At 43.8% G+C, this 24,665-nt stretch overlaps 2 protein-coding genes across 2 annotated transcripts in view; one reads left to right on the top strand and one right to left on the bottom strand.

Moving 5' to 3' along the window:
- Positions 1-24,665, top strand: part of fancm (FA complementation group M) — a 238,962-nt gene that overhangs the window by 47,907 nt on the left and 166,390 nt on the right. The gene's annotated exons all lie outside the window — the stretch shown is intronic.
- Positions 4,792-23,914, bottom strand: soul3 (heme-binding protein soul3). The gene is made up of 5 exons (XM_072491153.1): positions 23,422-23,914; positions 21,117-21,208; positions 17,475-17,616; positions 9,852-10,035; positions 4,792-6,474 (listed from the first exon to the last, which is right to left on the bottom strand). Exons 1-5 carry the CDS (start codon positions 23,654-23,656, stop codon positions 6,303-6,305), a joined length of 825 nt encoding a protein of 274 aa, XP_072347254.1. The 5' UTR covers positions 23,657-23,914; the 3' UTR covers positions 4,792-6,302.

Genomic DNA, 24,665 nt, shown 5'->3' with positions numbered 1-24,665 from the left:
CTTCTCCCGGTCCTGGATCTGGACCGGTCTAGCCCTGGATCCAGCACTGTGTTAAAATACCCCCCCCCATTACCAAGCTTCCCACCTCCAGGTCCGGGATACGTCCCAGCATTCGCTTCATGAATCCCGCGTCATCCCAGTTCTGGGCATATACATTCATCAGCACAACCGCCTCTCCCTGCAGTCTGCCACTCGCCATCACATATCTGCCCACACTGTCCACCACTATATTCTTAGCCTCGAATGATACACGTTTCCCCACCAATATTGCCACCCCTCTGCTTTTCGCGTCCAACCCTGAGTGGAATACCTGTCCCACCCATCCTTTTCTTAATCTAACCTGATCCGCCACCTTCAGGTGCGTCTCCTGGAGCATGACTACGTCCGCCTTCAGTCTCTTTAAGTGCGCAAACACCCGTGCCCTCTTAATCGGCCCATTTAAGCCTCTCACATTCCACGTGATCAGCTGGATTGGGGGGCCATCTCCCCCCCCCCCCCCCCCCCCCCGCCCTCGTCGACTAGCCATCCCCTTCTTTAGGCCATATCCCCATCCAGGTCCCGTGCGCCCGTCTGTCCCCGAGGCAGCGCCTTCCCACCCCGGTCACCTCATCTCTTACCAGCTCCCCCTTGCACTCAGCAGCAGCAACCCAGTTAATCCCCCCCTCCGCTAGATCCCCCTCTAGCTTGGTTACTCCCCCCATATATGACCTCGGCTTCCCCCGTTCACCTCTTTGACCTCCCTGCGTGTGGGGCTCCCTTCCTTCCTGCGCCCGTTTTCCCGCTATAATTTCCAGCGCGCGGGAAAATACTCGCGCTTTCCTCTCAGCCCCGCCCCCTATGGCGCAGTTCCCTCATTCCCCTTCCCTGTCCCTTTTTCCATCGGCGCCCACATTTCTTCGTGTGTCCCCCCCATCGGGGGGAGAGAAATTCCCCGTCCAACATTGCTGTACAATAGCCCTCCCCTTTCCCCACTTTACATTCCTGTACCACCACCTCGCTGCTTCTCTCCAAACATCAAACTCTCAAATCTAGTCCAGTTTCTCTTCTTGGATGAATGTCCATGCCTCATCCGCCGTCTCAAAGTAGTGGTGCTTGCCCTGGTGCGTGACCCATAATCGCGCCGGCTGCAGCATCCCAAATTTTATTTTCTTCATATGGAGCACCGCCTTGGCCCGGTTAAAGCTCGCCCTCCTTCTTGCCACCTGCGCACTCCAGTCCTGATACACCCGTATCACCGCATTCTTCCATTTGCTACTCCGTGCCGCCTTGGCCCAGCTCAGGACCATCTCTCTGTCCATGTAGCGATGGAACTTCACCACTATTGCTCTTGGTGTTTCACCTGCCTTTGGTCTTCTCACAAGGACCCGGTACGCTCCCTCCACTTCCAGGGGGCCCGTTGGGGCCTCAGCTCCCATTAGCGTGTGGAGCATCGTGCTCACATAAGCCCCAACATCAGCTCCCTCTGCTCCTTCTGGGAGACCTAGAATCCGTAGGTTTTTCCTCCTCGAGCTGTTCTCCAGGGCTTCCAGCCTTTCTATGCACCTCTTGTGTAGTGCCTCGTGTGTCTCCGTTTTTACCACCAGGCCCTGTATCTCATCTTCATTCTCGGCTGCCTTTGCCTTCACTCCACGGAGCTCCATCGCCTGGACCTTTTGTGTTTCCTTCAGTCCATCGATTGCCAGTAGCATCGGCGCCAGCACCTCTTTCTTAAGCTCCTCCACACATCGTCGGAGAAACTCCTGCTGGTCCGGACCCCATACCATCTGGGCTCCATCCGCCGCCATCTTGCTTCTCCCTTCTCTTCTCTGCCGCTGCTCCAAAGGATCCTTCGCAATCTGGCCACTACCGCCGCTCCTTTCCATACACACCCGGGGGGACTCCTTCCTTCGTCACCCCACACTGGGTTAGGTCGAAAAAAAATTCCGTTGGGGCTCCCGATAAGAGCCCAAAAGTCCGTTAGAACGGGAGCTGCCGAAACGTGCGGCTTAGCAGTGCATCACCGCAACCGGAAGTCCGAAGACACACTTCCTGCCTGCCGGTACACTCCTGCAACTTTGAAACCTTACTCATTTCGATTTGTGTTTAATAAATTTTCTTCCTTCCCAAAACCTGAACTGGGAACACTGAGGTCCCACTGGTGGAGGTCAGTAAACCTGTCACGGCTTTATTAGCATTTTTAAGCTATTGAGGAAATAATCTTAACACAGCATTAGACAATTTCGATTTAATCTCTGAATTTATATATACATAAGTATGCTTTTCAGATTAACATCAGTGTATACATTTTAATCAATATTTTATTGCACGAATGGCTCGAGCATAAAACAATAGTTTCAATTTTAAACAAAGATAAACCACATTAAATTTCTACTTTTATCACTAAATGAAGAAGCAATAAATCAACTAAATGCAGCTACATGACTTTTGTTCCTGCTGAAAGGTTCAAAAGTTATCTTTAATGGTTCCAACTAGATTTTGCCCGTCTTGTTGATACCTGTAAACACTGGTAGTAATATTATACAAAAATCTAAAACTTTTCAACATTTTGTCTGCAGGGTTAAGCCAATTTCTTTTGTATGTTTTTTAAAAAAAAAAGGAGCTGGATTCTTCAGTCTCCCAGGTGCGTGTTTCTTTGCGGTGCGCTGTTCGCTGGCAGCGGGATTCTATACTCCCATCGCTTGTCAATGGGATTTCCCACTGAAGCCACCCCACGCTGCTAAAAACCCACGGGCAGGGGAGCACTGCCATTGGGAATAGAGAATCCCAACACCCGGAGCCGGCCATGAAGTTGAGGGTAAAAGGCCGAGTAAACTCTTGGGTTTTACAATTTGCCACTAAAATATACTTCTAATTAGTTACTGTTACACTTGATTCATAAGTGGAAACTCTAATGTATAATATCAGTGTGCTATGAATAGGATACACTTTGAAGAATTTGATGCATAAGCTGATTTTTATATTTTTGCAGCACCTTGCTTAACACTATTAGGGCTCACCTAAGAAGAGTGAGGGTTTTGAAAAAAACTCCAGTAGAGAAAGTGCAAGTTGTTCAAGAGAAGCTAGGCATTTATGTTGCCTTTTTTAATGTTTCCTTAGTTTGCTTTTCAAGGAAAATCTATTACACACACACTTATGTAGCCAAAATCTGGAATAGCGGGTTTTATGGATTCGTCCAGCTACAGTGAAATGCATAGAACCGTCGGGAGATAAAATTGTTCTGGGCAGCACAATAACTTTCAAATCTAAACTGAGGACAATTTCTCCTGTGACTCACTTTAGCCCTTTTCATAAACAAGATTACATTTTTATTTTAAAAATGTTTTTTTTCCCCCTGCTCTTTCCTTGGCCCAAATGACAAAATACAATTGAAATATAATTTACAATTTCTTCTACTCAAAAGACAACTTTTGTAGTAAGAAAGAAGTTTGTTAAAGACTCACCTTGATGAGTGGTTTATGAACACCCTTTCTAATCCCCTAAATTAGACTTGACCCTCTACTATAACTCAAGATGTTGAGTTTGGACTTAGTGTTTTAACTGATGTAAAATCCTTTGAGCTGAACTTGAGTGCTAAGACTGGTATGCAGAGTTAGGACCATGTTGGTCACCACTTGACCTAATAAGCTGCCTGAAATGATCAGCCTCTCATTCCAGAATTAATCTGTTGAGGAATTCTGAGTTGGGAGATGCTGCATATGCAACAAGCTACTTTTTCACTGCATAGTAAAATATTCCATTGCTGATCATAAAGTATAATCAAAATAAACATGTTTTACGAAGTGTTGTGTTCAACAAATTTATTTTTGTGGATGTGGCTAGTGTAGGATAAAGAATAACCCAGTGGATGTATGTACTTGGATTTCCAAAGCTGCCACACGCAAGGTTAGGAGGGGCTCATGGATTTGGAGTGGATTTGCGAGGGGATTGGTTAAGACCATAAGACATAGGAGTGGAAGTAAGGCCATTTGGCCCATCGAGTCCACTCCACCATTCAATCATGGCTGATTTCAACTCCATTTACCCGCTCTCTCTCCATAGCCCTTAATTCCTCGAGAAATCAAGAATTTATCAACTTCTGTCTTAAAGACACTCAACGTCCGGCCTCCACCGCCCTCTGTGGCAATGAATCCCACAGACCCACCACTCTCTGGCTGAAGAAATTTCTCCTCATCTCTGTTCTAAAGTGACTCCCTTTTATTCTAAGGCTGTGCCCCTGGGTCCTAGTCTCCCCTGCTAATGGAAACAACTTCCCTACATCCACCCTATCTAAGCCATTCATTATCTTGTAAGTTTCTATCAGATCTCCCCTCAACCTCCTAAACTCCAATGAATATAATCCCAGGATCCTCAGACGTTCATCGTATGATAGGCCTACCATTCCTGGGATCATCCGTGTGAACCTCCGCTGGACCCGCTCCAGTGCCAGTATGTCCTTCCTGAGGTGTGGGGCCCAAAATTGCTCACAGTATTCTAAATGGGGCCTAACTAATGCTTTATAAAGCTTCAGAAGTACATCCCTGCTTTTATATTCCAAGCCTCTTGAGATGAATGACAACATTGCATTTGCTTTCTTAATTACAGACTCAACCTGCAAGTTTACCTTTAGAGAATCCTGGACTAGGACTCCCAAGTCCCTTTGCACTTCAGCATTATGAATTTTGTCACCGTTTAGAAAATAGTCCATGCCTCTATTCTTTTTTCCAAAGTGCAAGACCTCGCACTTGCCCACGTTGAATTTCATCAGCCATTTCTTGGACCACTCTCCTAAACTGTCTAAATCTTTCTGCAGCCTCCCCACCTCCTCCATACTACCTGCCCCTTCACCTATCTTTGTATCATCGGCAAACTTAGCCAGAATGCCCCCAGTCCCGTCATCTAGATCGTTAATATATAAAGAGAACATCTGTGGCCCCAACACTGAACCCTGTGGGACACCACTTGTCACCGGTTGCCATGGACAGTAGACGGGAAGTAGGGATGAATGAAGCATTTTCAAGTTGGTAGGCTGTAACTAGTGGAGTACCACAGGGATCAGTGTTGTGGTTTCAGCTATTTGCAAATCTATATCAATGACTTAAAACAAAAGGCGGAGAGTAATGCATCTGAGTTTGTGATCAATACAAAGTTAGTTGGGAATGCAAGTTGTGTGGAGGAAGCAAAGAGGTATAAAGTTAGGCGAGTGGTTAGTAAGGTGACAGAAGGAGTATAATGAGATGTGTGGAGTTATTCTGTTTTCTTATTCTTACAACCATAGTTAATATTTTTTAAACTGGTCATGTTTAGAGACAATTTGCTGTTCGCTACAAGGAACACCAAGTAAGCTTTCAAGTACAGCATCAACTAGGAAGCCAAATTGCATGTTGGTCTTTATTGCAAGAGGATTGGAGTACCAGAATAAGGAAGTGTTGCTATAATTGTACAGTGTTTTGGTGGGGTAGAACCGTGCACAATTTCCATCTAAGGGAGGACATATTTGCCTTGGGAGGTGGTACAGGAAAGGTTCACTAGATTGGTCCCTGGACTGAAAGGTTTGCATGTTGAGAGAATGAGTAAATTCGCTCTATACTCGCTGGAGTTCAAAATAATGAAAGATGATCACATTGAAACACAGAAGATCCTGGAAGGGCTTTTCAGGGTAGATGGGGGTTGTTTCAATGGCTGGTGGGGCATCATCAGAAGAGGTTAATCTTCGTACTGAAATGAGGAGAAATTTCTTCATTCAATGTGTTGTGGATCTTCGGAATTTTCTACCCTAAAGTGCTGTGTGTCCATCATTGTATATATTTAACACTGGGATTAATAGATCTCTCAGGGAATTGGGATATGGGGTGCAGACAGGAAAGTGATGTTGAGGTAGAGGATTGGCCACGATGTTTTGAATAGCGGAGCAGGCTTGAAGGGCTGATTGGTTTACTCCTGCTTCGACTTTCTATGCTGTTCTGTCCTTGTGTTTATTGGGCACGAGCGTTATTCACCTTTTTTATTGGAGCTTTTTAAAATTACATTCTATGACAGACTTGAGCTCTGATTCACTTCTCATAATTCTACATGTGTTTTCAATTCTTGTTTAACAGGCTATATTACAGTTCTAATTATAAGCTTGAAGCCCAAAGGTGCATACCAGTCATTTTTTAAGTATCCACCTGTGATCATTTTACTATGTTGTATCTTAAGTGTGGGAGTTTTGAGTTGTTACCAATATAAGTTAACATTTAAGCTTATGCTATTACATTACGTTCACATTTTCACAAAATTGGTCACTGCACAAGGTCTGTATTCAATACAAAACTTGAATGATTTACTCAAGGGCTGTGAATGATCCAGATCTCATTGTGAGGGTTTGGTGCGGCAGGGCTGTTATAACCAGCTACAATAAAGGTATCCTGTAGAAACCACTCGGGAGAGTCTAGGTGCACTGCTAATTGGTTTATCTCTTGGAGAATCAACTCCTCGGTGGTGTTCCCATTAAAGGGTCTGGACAAGCAGAAAATTATGAACAATTAGTATTTGTGTTTATTTTTATGGTAGAATTTCAGCATTGACATCTCTGGTAATGCATTCTGTTGCTTTAAACTTTCTCAAATAGCCATGAAAAATTGGTTGTATGTGGAAAATACTCAAATCAAAGTTGCACATCTTTGTTTCTGATAAATATATATTTGATATTAAAAATGCTGATGGGTTGTAATACTCCCATCTTAAGACATTGAACACTGAGCTATCACACTTTGTCACCAAGAATGCTCACCTTAATTGTTTACAGATTATTAGGCACTAGTTTACGACTAGGTGGTGCAATGAATGTCGATTTTCCCCTCCCCCCCCCCCCCCCCCCCCCCCACAAATTTTAAAGTTCTCATCACCAACCTCAAACTATACTTCTGACCCTGACCAGCCTATCCCAGATCCCATTAGCTGATGAGACGACTGTTGCCTTGATCAGAGGAATGGAACCTCCCCACTCAGCTGGCCACCTGATGAGATCAAAATTGGGACCCGAGTCAGAGTATGTGCTGCCCCCCTGATATTTAGATATTTATTGCTCTGGGCTGTTTCTGTGAACTTTGTACTTCCCAGCTCAAAAATGTCAGTATTTGGCACAGTGGTCTCATGGTTTTGCTACTGGTATAGAAACACCGATTCCTTTAGTTAAAATCCCACTATGCCAAATTCAATAAACCTGAATCCGTGGCTTGGCACCAGAATAATTCTTCATTAATAACGGTGCATTGTTGTAAAACCACACTGGTTCACTAATTCCTACCTAGTCTAACTTGCAGTCTGAACTTACTGACTTCGAAAATAGCCTAGCAACCCACTCAGTTTTACAAACCATTACTAACTATCTTCCAGGGTCAACAAGGGATGGGCAATATACATACCCTTATCCAACGCTGCTCAGAATCTGGGAACAACAAAAAGCTGAGAACCGGACAGGGAATGGTGAAAGGTTTGAGAGGAAAGATCCATTTGAATTGAGGAAAATTAAATTAATTTAATATGAATGGTAGTGGTTAGCATTGCTGCATCACAGCACCAGGGGCGTGGGTCCGATTCCAACCTGGGGTGACTTTCGGTGTAGAGTTTGCACATTCTCCCCATGTCGGTGTGGGTTTTCTCTGGGTGCTCCGGTTTCCTCCCACAGTCCAAAGATGTGCAGGTTAGGTGGGATGGCCATGCTAAATTGCCCCAAGTATCCAAAGGTTAGGTGGGGTTGTAGGAATGGGGCAGGATTGGCCTAGGTAGGTGCTCTTTCAGAGGATTGGTGTTGAGTGTCCTCCTTCTGCACTGTAGAGATTCTTTGATATGCAATAGTTTATCAAGGTACCTGGTCACCTTTTAAACACCACGTATTTCAACAGTGAGGTACAAAATTGTTTATAAACGTTATCTTAGAAGTGATGTTATTTAGTGACAAAACCTAACCTCCAAATCTATCTCAATTAATTATTTGGGGAAATTAACAAACTCTTGTGAAGGTTGTTTCCCAACAAGAAAATAATTGAGTTTGTTTAAATTAATGCTTCCTCTGCTAACAAATCACTTCACTGCGCTATATGATATTTCCATTGTTATAAATTTGCCTATTATCAGTAATAATATGAATTTAACAAAGTATAATAGGATGCGACATGCCCAGCAATGGGTAAAAATTGCCTAGCAACAGCAGTAGCCAGCCTACAAAAGGCAGGATGAGATTCATATTTCCCAGTAATGATTAGCAGATAGGATCAGGTGTGAATCTCCTATTAGTAGAACAGATCAGTTAGACAATTGGGAGATTAATTATACACATGCTAATATCTAGAATCAAGGAATTTGAGAGGGGCAGATGGCAGAATCAAAGTGGAACAAAGGTATAAAGGCCAGGACACTCTGAAGCAAGGTGGACCCCCAGTTGACATCTAGCAGCCTTGGAAGCAGATACGCCAGTTTCCAAGATAATGCAGAAAACATTTGCAATGGCAGTTTAAATATCTTTGGTGGACTAGGACAAGATGTTTTCCAGACTTGAGTATCGTCTCTGTGTTGTGTGGTATGTTGTTTTTTGACTTGTAGATCTGTTTAATTTGGATGTTGTTTGGGGGAAAGGGAAAGTCTTAAGGAGTTCAAGGACCATAGATTTTTTTTGAACACGGGGTATGTTTTACATAAACTATGTGTGGGTTTAAGAATTCATATACTTAATTCTCTTTTGAGTGTAATAGTCCTGTTCGTGTGTTTGTCTTTTCTTTAATAAATAATTTTTAATAATTGGTACATGACAACTGGACTGCTTATGCTCACTGGGGTTTCACTTGACTCCTCACACCATTCCAAAAACAAAGCTATAGAATCAACAGAATCTTTACAGTGCAGAGGGAGGCCATTTGGCCCATCGAGTCTGCACCGACCCTCTGAAAGAGCACCCTACCTAGGCCCACTCCCCGGCCCATCCCCGTAACTGCACCTAACCTGCACATCTTTAGACAGTAATCCCCATGAACCGGTATTCCAAGCTGGGACACCATTGCAGATGACATCAGCGTGGTTCATGCCACCATGTAATTCTACCTATGGTGTTAACAGAATGAGACTGCTTCTGATCAAAAAGACAGTTTAAACAAAGGATAACATTGCAGCTAACTAACAGCTCATCAGTAAGCAGGGGTGTTCTACCCGAGTGCATTTTTTCCTTCGAGCCTACTGGCTTGTGTTTCTGCTTTGATTTGCCTTGTTTTCTGTACAAAATTTTCCAAAATTTCAAGAATATTGCAGACCAGGAAATTAATTACTCCACATTCTCTTGTGTAATTCTCAAAATTCTCAAACTCATTACTCTATCAGATTTTACAGAGGTCATTAGCTGTTTTCACACATTTCATAGAATCATAGAATTTACAGAGCAGAAGGAGGCCATTCGGCCCATTGAGTCTGCACTGGCCCTTACAAAGAGCACCCGACTGAAGCCAACATATCTACTCTATCCCAGTAACCCCCACTTAACATTTTTTGGACACTAAGGGCAATTTAGTATGCCAAACCACCTAAGCCGCACATCTTTGGACAGTGGGAGGAAACCGGAGCACCCGGAGGAAACCCACGCAGACACTGGGAGAACGTGCGGTCTCCGCACAGACAGTGACCCAGCAGGGAATCGAACCTGGGACCCTGGAGCTGTGAAACAACTGTGCTAACCACTATGCTACCGTGCTGCCCAAATTACGGGGTTACGGGGATAGGGTAGATACATTGGTTTCAGTCGGGTGCTCTTTGTAAGGGCCAATTGTTCTTGGGAACAATTTAAAATGGCCGAACCATTTATAATATACTTTAGAACTTAAAGTATAGTCTTGTATTAAGCGACTTGCCTGGCGTAAATGATGTGAGCAGGCCACTCCTCTATTGCAACTTCAGCGTCAAAAGGCTGTGGGGTCTGATCTTGAAATTGTGTTGGCAGGTAATAAGCCATCGTTACTTCAGGCCGGAGTTCTGTTCTGGTCTGGTTGGTATGCACAATGGTAACAATAGGTACTGTCATTCCTAGGAAGAGCCCTGCAGGATCAGGGTAGACCAACAGATTATTGGGCCAAACACAGAATCTTTACACTAGAGTAGGAGGTCATTTGACCCATCAAGTCTGCACTGGCTCTCTGAAAGAGCATTCTGCCCAGTCCCTCACCCATATTTGTATCCTTGTAAACTTACACATTCTCTCTTTGCAGATAGCGTCAGTCACTTTAATCTACTTTGATCTAAAAGCAGGTGGGGGAGGGGAGTCAATTCAGGACAGTTTAAAAAGAGCCACTTGTAAACTCACTCCCAGTGAGTTCTCCCAGTGAGAAGACAGAGCCAGGAGTGAGACACAGCTAAGAGTGAGTTTGGGAATTTGAATCGAGGTGGGAATTCGAAGCTGGGTGGGGAGGAAGTGCTTTTTGTGACTGGTAAGTAGTGTTTCTGCTTTTCTGTTTCTTTTCATTGGTATATATATATATATTTTTTTCTTTGTTGTTTATTTATTTATTTACATTTTTGGGGGGAAATTGAAATTGTTGAAGTTAACCAAAGGTTTAAGACATGGCAGGAGATCTCAGACCCATGTCATGCTCCTCGTGTGCGATGTGGGAGCTCAGGGACACGTCCACTGTCCCTGTGTCCAGTTGCAGCTCCTGTTAGACCGCTTGACGGCTCTGGAGCTGCGGATGGACTCACTGTGGAGCGTCGTGGATAGCACGTTTAGCGAGTTGGTCACACCGCAGGTGAAAGGTACTGAGGGAGATAGTAAATGGGTGACCAAAAGACAGAGCAAGAGTAGGAAGGCAGTGCAGGTGTCCTCTGCGGTCATCTCCCTGCAAAACAGATATACCGCTTTGGATACTGTTGAGGGAGATGGCTCACCAGGGGAAGGCAGCAGCAGCCAGGTTCATGGCACCGTGGCTGGCTCTGCTGCGCAGCTGGGTAGGAAGAAGAATGGCAGGGCTATAGTGATAGGGGACTCAATTGTAAGGGGAATAGACAGGCGGTTCTGCGGACGTAATCGAGATTCCAGGATGGTATGTTGCCTCCCTGGTGCAAGGGTCAAGGATGTCTCGGAGCGGTTGCAGGACGTTCTGGGGGGGGGGGGAGGGTGAACAGCCAGCTGTCGTGGTGCACATAGGCACCAACGATATAGGTAAAAAACGGGATGAGGTCCTACAAGCTGAATTTAGGGAGTTAGGAGTTAAACTAAAAAGTAGGACCTCAAAGGTAGTAATCTCAGGATTGCTACCAGTGCCACGAGCTAGTCAGAGTAGGAATGTCAGGATAGAGAGGATGAATATGTGGCTCGAGAGATGGTGAAAGAGGGAGGGATTCAAATTCCTGGGACATTGGAACCTGTTCTGGGGGAGGTGGGACCAGTACAAACCGGACGGTCTGCACCTGGGCAGGACTGGAACCGATGTCCTGGTTGGGGGGGGGGGGGGTGTTTGCTAGAGCTGTTGGGGAGAGTTTAAACTAATGTGGCAGGGGGATGGGAACCGATGCAGGAAGTTGGAAGGTAGTAAAACAGGGACAGAAATAAAAGGCAGTAAGGGGGAAAGTGTAAGGCAGAGAAGCCATAATCAAAAAGGGCGACACTACAAGGTACAGTGACTGAGGGGAGCACAGTGAATAGGACCAGGAATACTAAAAGAAATAAAACGGGAAGTGAAAACATTAATGGTAAGCGACGCGGCAGGTTGTTACAGGAAGATATGGGTTCGACGACAAGGAAAATTAGGAGAAAGGTTAAGAGGAAATACAACTTAGAGGTTACTGATCGAGGTGTTAAGATTCAGAACAGAGGTAAAAAAGCCAACATAAGTGTACTTTACCTGAATGCTCGTAGTATTCGGAATAAGGTAAATGAGTTGATGGCGCAAATCATCGTGAATGACTATGATTTAGTGGCCATTACTGAAACATGGTTAAAGGATGGTCACGACTGGGAGTTAAATATCCGAGGGTATCAAACCTTTCGGAAGGACAGAGTGGATGGTAAGGGAGGTGGTGTAGCTCTGTTATTTAAGGATGACAGCCGGGCAACAGTAAGGGATGACATCGGTGCCATGGAGGATAAGGTTGAATCCATTTGGGTGGAAATCAGGAATAGTAAGGCGAAAAAGTCACTGATAGGAGTAATCTATAGGCCATCAAATAGTAACATTATGGTGGGGCAGGCAATTAACAAAGAAATAACAGATGCATGTAGAAATGGTACAGCAGTTATCATGGGGGATTTTAATCTACATGTTGATTGGTTTAACCAGGTCGGTCAAGGCAGCCTTGAGGAGTTTATAGAATGTATCCGCGATAGTTTCCTAGAACAGTATGTAATGGAACCTACGAGGGAACAAGCGGTCCTAGATCTGGTCCTGTGTAATGAGACAGGATTGATTCAGGATCTCATAGTTAGGGATCCTCTCGGAAGGAGCGATCACAATATGGTGGAATTTAAAATCCAGATGGAGGGTGAGAAGGTAAAATCAAGCACTAGAGTTTTGTGCTTAAACAAAGGCGATTACAATGGGATGAGAGAAGAACTAGCTAAGGTAGACTGGGAGCAAAGACTTTATAGTGAAACAGTTGAGAAACAGTGGAGAACCTTCCAAGTGATTTTTCACAGTGCTCAGCAAAGGTTTATACCAACAAAAAGGAAGGACGGTAAAAAGAGGGAAAATCGACCGTGGATATCTAAGGAAATAAGGGAGAGTATCAAATTGAAGGAAAAAACATACAAAGTAGCAAAGATCAGTGGGAGACTAGAGGACTGGGAAATCTTTAGGGGGCAACAGAAAGCTACTAAAAAAGCTATAAAGAAGAGTAAGATAGATTATGAGAGTAAACTTGCTCAGAATATAAAAACCGATAGTAAAAGTTTCTACAAATACATAAAACAAAAAAGAGTGGCTAAGGTAAATATTGGTCCTTTAGAGGATGAGAAGGGAGAGTTAGTAATGGGAGATGAGGAAATGGCTGAGGAACTGAACAGGTTTTTTGGGTCGGTCTTCACAGTGCAAGGCACAAATAACATGCCAGTGACTGATGGAAATGAGGCTATGACAGGTGAGGACCTTGAGAGGATTGTTATCACCAAGGAGGTAGTGATGGGCAAGCTAATGGGGCTAAAGGTAGACAAGTCTCCTGGACCTGATGGAATGCATCCCAGAGTGCTAAAAGAGATGGCTAGGGAAATTGCAAATGCACTCGTGATAACTTACCAAAATTCACTAGACTCTGGGGTGGTCCCGGCGGATTGGAAATTAGCAAACGTGACACCACTGTTTAAAAAAGGAGGTAGGCAGAAAGCGGGTAATTATAGGCCAGTGAGCTTAACTTCGGTAGTAGGGAAGATGCTGGAATCTATCATCAAGGAAGAAATAGAAAGGCATCTGGATGGAAATTGTCCCATTGGACAGACGCAGCATGGGTTCATAAAGGGCAGGTCGTGCCTAACTAATTTAGTGGAATTTTTTTGAGGACATTAACAGTGCGGTAGCTAATGGGGAGCCAATGGATGTGGTATATCTGGATTTCCAGAAAGCTTTTGACAAGGTGCCACACAAAAGGTTGTTGCATAAGATAAAGATGCATGGCATTAAGGGGAAAGTAGTAGCATGGATAGAGGATTGGTTAATTAATAGAAAGCAAAGAGTGGGGATTAATGGGTGTTTATCTGGTTGGCAATCAGTAGCTAGTGGTGTCCCTCAGGGATCAGTGTTGGGCCCACAACTGTGCACAATTTACATAGATGATTTGGAGTTGGGGACCAAGGGCAATGTGTCCAAGTTTGCAGACGACACTAAGATAAGTGGTAAAGCAAAAAGTGCAGAGGATACTGGAAGTCTGCAGAGGGATTTGGATAGGCTAAGTGAATGGCTAGGGTCTGGCAGATGGAATACAATGTTGACAAATGTGAGGTTATCCATTTTGGTAGGAATAACAGCAAAAGGGATTATTATTTAAATGATAAAATATTAAAACATGCTGCTATGCAGAGAGACCTGGGTGTGCTCGTGCATGAGTCGCAAAAAGTTGGTTTTCAGATGCAACAGGTGATTAAGAAGGCAAATGGAATTTTGTCCTTCATTGCTAGAGGGATGGAGTTTAAGACTAGGGAGGTTCTGCTGCAATTGTATAAGGTGTTAGTGAGGCCACACCTGGAGTATTGTGTTCAGTTTTGGTCTCCTTACTTGAGAAAGGACGTACTGGCACTGGAGGGTGTGCAGAGGAGATTCACTAGGTTAATCCCAGAGTTGAAGGGGTTGGATTCCGAGGAGAGGTTGAGTAGACTGGGACTGTACTCGTTGGAATTTAGAAGGATGAGGGGGGATCTTATAGAAACATATAAGATTATGAAGGGAATAGATAGGATAGATGCGGGCAGGTTGTTTCCACTGGCGGGTGAAAGCAGAACTAGGGGGCATAGCCTCAAAATAAGGGGAAGTAGATTTAGGACTGAGTTTAGGAGGAACTTCTTCACCCAAAGGGTTGTGAATCGATGGAATTCCTTGCCCAGTGAAGCAGTAGAGGCTCATTCATTAAATGTTTTAAGATAAAGATAGATAGTTTTTTGAAGAATAAAGGGATTAAGGGTTATGGTGTTCGGGCCGGAAAGTGGAGCGGAGTCCACAAAAGATCAGCCATGATCTCATTGAATGGTGGAGAAGGCTCGAGGGGCAAGATGGCCTACTCCTGCTCCTAGTTCTTATGTTCTTATAGCAATCCAATTCCACTTTGTATACCTCGACGAGCTTGCCTCCATCACTTCTCCGGAAGTTCATTCCAGATTCCAACTACCCTCTGGGTGAAAGGGTTTCCCTCACATCACTTATACTATGTGTAAAACCCGTACCAGCCGCCCCGAACAGGCGCCGGAAAGTGGCAACTAGGGGTTTTTCACAGTAACTTCATTTGAAGCTTACTTGTGACAATAAGTGATTTTCAAAATACAACTTTGGCAGAAGGACTTAAATCATATTCCTTTGCTATTTTATTTATCAAATTATAATGGGCTGTAAATTCCGAGCTGCCCAGTGTTGGAATGGATGGTGTGGAAGTACCCCAAAGATGCACTGGGGAACCCCTCTTGGAATTTCACAGGTAAAGGTTTGCCTGGCAATTGCCCAGAAGCAGTTGTCTTGTGCTGGGAACCATCCTAAAATGTGATTTAAATTGCAAACTTTATGGTTCTGACAGGGTTACACCAATAGTTACTCAGAAAATGTTAATTAAAACCTCTCATATCTGGGTATCCAGGCAGCACGCTGGCGCAGTGGTTAGCAGTGTTGCCTCACAGCGCTGAGGTCCCAGGTTCGATCCTGGCTCTGGGTCACTGTCCGTGTGGTGTTTGCACATTCTCCCCGTGTTTTTGTGGGTTTAGCCCCTGCAACCCAAAGATGTGCAGTGTAGGTGGATTGGTGACGCTAAATTGCCCCTTAATTGGAAAAAATGAATTGGGCACTCTAAATTTAAAAAAAAAATATTCTGAGTATCCGTTGTAAAGACCCAAACTAACCCCACCACTGAACTCTCTCCATGTCCCTGACTCCCTCCCAGGGCACTGGCTCCCACTGTCCGACTTCCCCCATTGGATTATCTCCACTGCACAGAATTTCCCGTTCCTGGAATTCCAATTTCCCCTGACTTCCGATTTCTGCCCTCTCTCCTTCAGCCCCCAAATCCTACCCACTTACCTCTTCCCTGGCCTGTCACTTTCATTGGACCTCTAACCTAAAAGGGAACATGTCTCACTGGACATTGATGGTAGGGCTTGAGGAAAACTGCGCTGTCTGGATCTTGCCCAGCCTGAGTCAAAGGTGGGCCACACAGATGCGGAAGAAATCTAGTGTCAGTAATTTAGCACAGAGTGGCAATCTGAAGTACATTGCTGCTCCCAGGAAGTTTCCGCCAAATGTAAATACTTTTAGATTTCCTTTTATTTATAAATCTGAGAAAGTTATGGCTGTTTAACATCCACATAAGAGGACTTAGGAAAGTATTTGCTCATATCTTAAGAGATCCCATTACAAGATCCTGCTGGTTTAGCACACTGGGCTAAATAGCTGGCTTTTAAAGCAGACCAAGGCAGGCCAGCAGCGTGGGTTCAATTCCCGTACCAGCCTTCCCGAAAAGGTGCCGGAATGTGGCGACTAGGGGCTTGTCACAGTAACTTCATTTGAAGCCTACTTGTGACAATAAGCGATTTTCGTTTCATTTCAAATACCATTCAAGAAATGGGCAAGAAGGGGCAGCATGCATTGCTGCCTACGGCGCTGAGGACCCGGGTTCGAATCCCGGCCCTGGGTCACTGTCTGTGTGGAGTTTGCACATTCTCCCCGTGCCTGCGTGGGTTTCACCCCCACAACCCAAAGATGTGCAAGATAGGTTGTAGCCACGTAAAATGGCTGATTCCCGATTAGAATGGTCAAACCCCGATTTAAAATGGCGAATGAAAGAGGCTGATGGGAAAATCAGCCAACAGGACTCAAACGGACAGCTGCAGGTAAAACAGTGTATTCGCCTCTGGGGAAGTCAGTCCAGGCCGATAGCTGCAGCTATCAACATCACAACAACCCAGCCGTCTGCATTTTAATCAGCCGTCCCCGGGAACAATTGCTACAAATTAGCAATTGAAAGCCGATCCAGACCTTTCGGCGCCAGCAGGGGCTGACTCAAAGAAAGGTAAATGACCACCCCCCCCCCCCCGATCAAGGAATCGCCCCATTATTGGAGCATATCGAACCAAGTGATTGGGACCAAGTCCAATCACTTGGAACCAGGTACGAGGTCCGCCCCGAGAGGCGGGAAGCCCCTGGGGACTATAAGAATAGGGGCCAAGTTCAAATCGACCCTTCTCTTCCTGCTCGCAACCTTCGAAACCCTTCTACAAGAAAACTGTAAGTCTTACTCCAGCGATCGCTACCAGATAGGCGCTCCTGACTATCGACTTGTACCAGCTTTTGAATCCCGCAGGCTCAGAACCAATTCGAAAGACCATTCGTTTCCCTGACCTGGTGGGCCATTTCCAAAGTTAAGTATTGGCCTTTAGTGGTAGGTAGTAGTCTAGAAGTAGGATTATTGTATAAGTATTAATTGCTGTAAATAATAAATGAGTGTTGATTTAACTCTTACTAAGCGGTGTGCTGCTTTATTAATCATTACTTGGACTTGAACCACGTGGCGGTATCAGAAAGATACCTGGCGACTCATGAGCAAAGGTGACAGAATAAAAATAAAGTAAACTAAGGCTAAAACGAGCAACAAGGTGAATTGGCCACACTAAATTGCCCCTTAATTGGAAAAAATAATTGGGTACTCTTAAAATTAAAAAAAGAAAGAAAGAAATGGGCAAGATTAAAATGTGCATGTTTTAATTCTTTCCTTGACTAAGCAAGGAACTGATAGTAAAAAAATAGAATACTCTTTTAAGTCTTTCACAGATTTGTCGACACTGTCTCAGTTTTGAAAGTCACCTGATGAATTTTGATGGCAAATGTATTTCATTAGTTTCATAAATCCCAGGCATGTGCTCTGTTCATAGCTTGACTGGTTCTGTGTTACACAAGCCCATTTGGCTTTTTCGTTTTGACGTTTTTCATAAAGTAATTCATCAGCCTACAAAATAAAGAATGGAAGTAAATGTAAATTATTTTACGACCACCCACAGTAATTCTTGTTAGTCTAAGTAGTAAGTGAGTGAAAATGCTTGTAATGTTATGTTGTGGTAATAAGGGAGTGAAAATGCTTGTAATGTTATGTTGTGGTTTATCTGATGTCTAAAAGGTTTCAACATTAGCTCCTGCAGTCCCAAAATAACCAATTTAGTATGCTGAGGTTGGTTTGTCATCCACCCAACTACAGAACTTCTCTGGGTCCCTTTTGAATAATTTTAATTTCTGTGCAATTTGCATCTCGTACTTTTGGTTCATCGACCTTAGAAATGTTAGTGTGTCTCAAAAGTTGCGCTGATGGGTAAAGTTGGTTAACTTTTACACAAAATGCCTTTTAATTATCTAAATAATTAAATTGTAATGTATATAAAATCTGATTTTAAAAGGAGAATTCCAATTAAGACAAGGGAATTACAGCATCTGCAGGGTGACTGGATATATTTAGGGTGACTGGAGGTAGACAAAAGGCGGGTATTATAGGCTGGTTAGCTTAACTTCTGTAGTGGGGAAAATGCTAGAATCTATCATCAAGGAAGACATAGCGAGACATCCGGATAAAAATTGTCCCATTGGGCAGACACAGCATGGGTTCATGAAAGGCAGGTCATGTGTTCATGAAAGGCAGGTCATGTTTACCTAATTTACTGGAACTCTTTGAGGACATTACAAGCGCAGTGGACAACAGGGGAACCGGTGGATGTGGTGTTATCTGTATTTCCAGAAGGCATTCGACAAGGTGCCGCACAAAAGGCATTAGATAATAGTGCATGGCCTTACAGGTAATGTATTAGCATGGATAGAGGATTGGTTAACTAACAAAAAACAAAGGGTGGCGATAAATGGGTGTTTTTCTGGTTCGCGATCAGTGGCTAGTGGTGTGCCTCTCGGATCAGTGATGGGACCGCAATTGTTTACAATTTACATAGATGATTTGGAGTTGGGAACCGTGTAATGTGTTGCAGATGACACCAAGAGAAAAGTGTGCAGAAGGCACAAAGTCTGCAGAGGATTATAGATAGTTTAAGTGAGTGGGCAAGGGTCTGGTAAATGTGAGGTCATCCATTTTGGTAGGAACAACAAAATGGACTATTATTTAAATGGTAAAAAATTTCAGCATGCTGCTGTGCAGAGGGACCTGGGTGTCCTTGTGCATGAATCATAAAAAGTTGGTTTGCAGGTGTAACGGGTAAGTCAGAAGGCCAATGGAATTTTATCCTTCATTGCTAGATGGATGAAGTTTAAAAACAGGGAAGTTACATTGCAGCTGTATAAAGTGCTGGTCAGGCCACACCTAGAGTACTGTGTATTGTTTTGGTCTCCTTGCTTCAGAAAGGAGGTACTGGCATTGGAAGGGGTGCACAGGATCACTAGATTGATTCCGAAGTTGATAGGATTGGCTTATGAGGAGAGACTGAGTAGACTGGGACTATACTCATTGAAATTTAGAAGAATGAGGGGGGATCTTCTAGAAACATATAAAATTATGAAGGGAATAGATAAGACAGAAACAGGGAGGTTGTTTCCACTGATGGGTGAAACTAGAACTAGGGGACATAGCCTCACAATAAGGGGGAGCAGACTGGAGTTGAGGAGGAACTTCTTCACTCAAAGGGTAATGAATTTGTGGAATTCCCTGCCCATTGAAGCAGTTTAGGCTACCTCATTAAATGTTTTTAAGGCAAAGATAGATATGATCCATGATCTTATTGAATGGTGGAGTCATGAATGGAGAGGCCAGATGGCCTACTTCTGCTCGTTGTTTGTACTAGGTGTTTCAAATTTTTAACTTAAGTTGACCAGCTTGTTATATTTTATTGTCAAAGATTATTAATATTGGTTAATTCCTTAATCTTCATTTTAACTTGACCCCCCTGGATAATGCTGCAAGCAACGACACCCTATTCAAATCAATTTTATAGTCATGCTGTCCTTGCTGGCTGGTCATTTACTGTTCTTCCACTGCCGTTCATGAAATTTGAGTATGTTTTTGAAAGTATATTATGTGTTTCAGAAATAGATGTAGTTTTATGCTACTTTCCTTTGTAGCCATTTGGCCTTGACACCTAATTTACACCCTGCACACTTAAGAGTTTGAATTTGAAACTGGTTTCCATTGATGCTAAAGTTACAGTATAATTGTAGCATGTCTGAAATTGATGGACTAAAATCCTATTCAGGTCTTTAGTATGTAATCTGGGTTGGACCTCAGTGGAGCACTGCTGTTGTTGTCATCCGTAAACTGAGGCCCATTTGTTCAGTTGGATGTAAAAATGCCTTTGCAGTACTCAAATAGCAGAAAGTTTCAATTGACCTGTCACCATTAAGGACAGCGTAACTGTCATTTGATCTTAATATGACTGCTGCATTTGCCTACATAATGGTCATTTACTTTTTAAAATCAGTGCAATGTTTGTGATGTGCTTTGAAATGTTTGAAAGGTGTGGTAAGATGTAATACAAATACGTTTTCTGCTTTCGTGAGATGGTTTGATTGATTTCACATTTCATGATTTGCAGTAGGCTTGTACCTTTTTTCCATTTTTTTCTGAGATTACATAACCCTTTTAATGATTACTTATTTAGTGTAGTCTACTAATTTTTCAGACCAACTCAGCCATTGAATTCAAACTACATTTTCTATGACACTTTTTTTCTAACATATTACAGGCCAGGGTTTAGAGAACCTCAAAGTGTATCATGGAGTACACCTGACCCACAACTTTTAATAGATTTTGGTTATGGGGAGCACAAGGGCCCACTCTACAGGTGTGATGCAACAGAGATCTAAAGTACTTATAAAACAAAACAATGTTTATTCTATGAATCCAGTTAAACACACAGGAAACATCTTAGCAACTATCAACTCAAATATTTCCCCCAAAGAATACAGTACTCTATAAGTAACCCTTCATCTTTCCTAGCAACATCCATAAGACAAATACCCTCTTGAACAAAGAGAGCAGATTTAAATTCTCTACTGAGAGCAGTTACCACTTTTAAATTAGCAAACAATCTGAAGACATTCTTTTCATGCAGGGAGATCAAAATTACACCTTATTTGGCTGGGTGCGGGTCCAACTCTGAAAACGGAACTAAACACACACTGTAGCTGTCAGCTCAAAAACGAAAATAAAAGCAGACACACAGCCCAGCTACACCCACACTCTGACATCGCTGCAGCTATTTGATAAACACCCCTTTCTTAAAGGTACATCCACTACAGTTATTTGATAAACACCCATTTCTTTAAGGTACTCTCACATGACAAACATGACACTATTTTTTCCTAACTGAATTGGGGTTTGACCATTAAACTCTCCCGTTGCATGGTAGAAGTGCCATACCGCAGGTTGCAGATATGAAGATTTAGCATGTACTCTGCCCTGAAGCAAAGTCCTCAATACTTAGCCAGCCCCTTTATAAATGGCATTTGTTAGTTACTTACCCTTTTTTTATGATCTATTGGTGTAAATGGGACCATCTCCCTGTCTTGAGATTGGTTGTGTCTTGTCATCTGTTGGATTGGTACAGCCATGTCTGATTGAGACGAGCAAACAATTTAAACTTTTAAAAATCCGCTTTCAATTTTATGAATATGCATGACAAAAGAGTGTAGAAAGTTGGGAGTCCATAAAATTTACTGTCTTTCATAATATGAATTCAATCTTGTCTCAATACTGTCTGAAGTGACCAATGCAGTTTTTGTTTCTACCTTCTGTCAAGGTTCGTCATTTTTTCAACTAACAGTCCCTTATTAGTTCACAACAGCTTTAGATTCATACAAAATAACACACTAAGTATTTTTTTCAAGGCTGGTATTATCTCCATGTACTCTTATCTCGAGGGCAGCTAGCGATGGGCAATAGATGCTGGCCTTGCCAGTGCCGCCCACTTCCCATGAACAAATAATCCTAATGCCTAGTGCACCACATGATCATAGGATAATTATAGATGAGAGGCTATTTGCTGATCTAAATGCAACCATACAGAGAATCTAAAGCCTTACTTTTCAGGTACTTATCCAGATTTCCCATGTTAATCGACGCAGTCACCCTATGTGATAGTGAGTTCCACATTCTTGAAAGTCTTGAGTAACAAGGTTAATCCTGAAGTCCTTATTGGGTTCATCAGAGGCTATGATTTATATTTATGACTTCTAGTTTGGGATACTTCCACTAGTGGAAACATTTTCTCTACATTTCTCCTCTCAAACTGCTCTGTATTTTAAAGACCTTTTAGTAATCATTAGCTGGAAGTGAACTTTTAAAAATTAGAGTATATAATTTGGTTGCAATTAAATAAGCAACTACACTACATAGCCAAAACAATGGAGTTTAAGTCAGAGGACGTGAGGCACATATGATATAGTGCTCTGGTCAGATTAGATCCAGAATCGTATGTCCTCTTTTAGTCAATAAAACTTGAGGGCAGCATTGTGGCACAGTGGATAGCACTGCTGCCTCACGGCGCCGAGGTCCCAGGTTCGATCCCAGCTCTGGGTCACTGTCCGTGTGGAGTTTGCACATTCTCCGCGTATTTGTGTAGGTTTCGCCCCCAAGTCAATTGAAACTTTCGGCTATTCTTTGCGTACTGCACAGCATTTTTACATCCAACTGAAAATTGTCTTGGTGCAAATATACTCAGCCAGTTTCTAAAGCTGATTTGAGATGTTTATTTTACCTGATTTGTAAAAGCACAGTATTGCAACATATGCAATAAGTTCATCAAGACCAGCAAAAAGTGTGGGTTCTGGCAGCTATCCAGGTGTGTATCATTCCAAATTTCACTCTACCAACAGTGCAACAGCTTGAATTTTAATTTATAATGTGGTGAATTTTCTGTGTTTGTTTTATGGCGTCTGGATGGGGGAAACGGTTAACACTGGCTTTGGCAGTTTTCTGTTGGTGGCTTTTGTGAAATCTCTGATCCCACTTTTGGTTCTGAGGTATGTTTCTGCCCAAATGGTTTCATTTAAAAAGAGTGGCAAACAAAAGCTGTCAGCATCCTTTCAGTTCATGTTGATTTAAACAAAAAAAAGATACAATAGTCACCAAATCATCATCACAGGCTAAAATGGAAAATACTGCACCAAGAAGTTAGGCCAGGAGTAAGGTCTCCTGATCGATGGAAGGTGGGAATCGAAACTGAAGTTGAATTTTGCACAAAAATGTACATGGCAGGGGCGGCACGGTGGTGCAGTGGTTAGCACTGTTGCCTCAAGGCGGCGAGGACCTGTGTTCGATCCCGGCCCCGGGTCACTGTCCATATGGAGTTTGCACATTCTGCGGGGATCTCACCCCCACAGCTCAAAGATGTGCAGGTTAGGTGCATTGGCCAAGCTAAATTGCCCCTTAATTGTCAAAAAGTTGAATTGGGTAGTCTAAATTAATATTTAAAAAAAGGAATATACATGGCAAAATGGTGACTTTGAACAAGACGATTGGGGGGAAATTGGCCTTTTTCTTCCATTGGAAAGTAAGCTCCAATTGAAATGGAAAACGTTAATTCCTCCAACAGAGGGGTGGTTCTAATGGCAGGGAGGGAAAAACGCAGCGTTTGGAGGACAGGGAAATAAAGTAGATTGTGTGAACACTGACATAATTGGATTTGGAGTTTGCAGGGAGAGGAGCCAGAGCTGCTAAGTAATGGGGGGGGGGGGACTACTTCGTTCCGAATCCCACACGAATATGGGGTTGGCAAGTCCAGAACACCCTCCACTCCACTTTGTGCCAAAACACTGCCCTACCTACCTCTTGGCACATCCACCTGGTGCATCCGGCCGATGTCTTGCCAGTACGCCAGGAGACCCTCGTCCACTGGCTCTTCGCCGTTTCCACCCTCGTCGGCGTTTCCACCCTCGTCGGCAGCAGCAGCGCCAGCCGAATCCAAGCTCTCCCCCTCGGCCACCGAGTCGAGGTCCTCCAGGCTGATGAGAACCCTGCCCGCCCCAGCCCCACTTCCGAAGCTGCCTCCCTGCCGCTCCATCCGTGCAGCCCTGAAACTTGTTTGTTTTGACCGACAGAGTGGAAAGCGGGACAGTCCGGATGGCTCAGCCGCTGGGTCGTGTGGGTCTTTACAAAACAAAATCAAAGTCCAATCGCGGGGAGGGACGGCACAGCCACATTTTCCAGGAGATTAAATTAACTTTAGGCGTGGTTTGATTGCTGATCCTGACTGACAATACAGGCTCGCCCGGGGTGTTTTTCGAGCAGGATGTCTGTCACGGAGTGAAGCGGCTCGCTCCATGAGTTACAACTGTTTCTGTCACCAAACCGCCCACAGCCTGCAGAGGGAGGGACTCAAATCGCAGGTGTTGCAAGAGGGGGAGGAACCATTGCTTTCATCCTTGCTTCGCAGAGTTCTTTCAAACCTGAAGAGTCGGTTTCTCCAATGTTTCCTCATAAATTGATCTGAAGAGCCTAAGCTCTTGTTTAGTGGCTTTCTGCAACATCTCCACAGCTTGGACATCCTAAAATTAGATTCATGCTTAAAAGTGTGGATACATTATAGGTCCACATACAACTTTGCTTTTTAACGTGGGGCAGAATCCCAAGCCCATTCAGCCAACGGGTGATACAAAGGCAAAGCAAGACAGCCTTTATGGGGTTCGATAGTGGCATGGGTGCGGTTGCTGTATGTGGCGGCAAGAGCGAGGGTGAGGACGAATGATATGAGCTCACGAAGCTTTAACTTACACAGGGGTACAAGGCAGGGGTGCCCGCTGTTGCCGCTGCTGTTTGCGCTGGCCATAGAACCATTGGCGATGGCTCTCAGGGTGTCGGCAGAGTGGCAGGGGATAATGAGGGGACAGACAGAGCATCGGATGTTGCTCTATGCCGATGACCTCTTGGTGTATGTTTCGGATCCATTGGGGAGTATGGGAAGGATTATGGGCCTGTTGGGGAGGTTTGGAGGGTTCTCGGGATACAAGCTGAATGTAGGGAAAGTGAGGTATTCCCAGTGAATGAGCTGGCACAGCGGACTAATTTAGGGG

The sequence above is a fragment of the Scyliorhinus torazame genome, chromosome 2 (genome assembly GCF_047496885.1).
Source record: "Scyliorhinus torazame isolate Kashiwa2021f chromosome 2, sScyTor2.1, whole genome shotgun sequence".
In the NCBI taxonomy this organism is placed as follows: Eukaryota; Metazoa; Chordata; class Chondrichthyes; order Carcharhiniformes; family Scyliorhinidae; genus Scyliorhinus; species Scyliorhinus torazame.
This window is presented reverse-complemented; position numbering and strand designations above follow the sequence as displayed.

What these genes read in the sequence shown, in the direction of transcription:
- soul3 (XM_072491153.1), bottom strand. Translation starts at nt 23,656, where the DNA reads ATGGAGCGGCAGGGAGGCAGCTTCGGAAGTGGGGCTGGGGCGGGCAGG. An exon ending in CCAGGTGGATGTGCCAAGAG is followed by an intron (nt 21,209 to 23,421) that starts GTAGGTAGGGCA and finishes CGTCTCAATCAG; the next exon opens with ACATGGCTGTACCAATCCAA. An exon ending in GCTCACATCATTTACGCCAG is followed by an intron (nt 6,475 to 9,851) that starts GCAAGTCGCTTA and finishes CTGCTTGTCCAG; the next exon opens with ACCCTTTAATGGGAACACCA.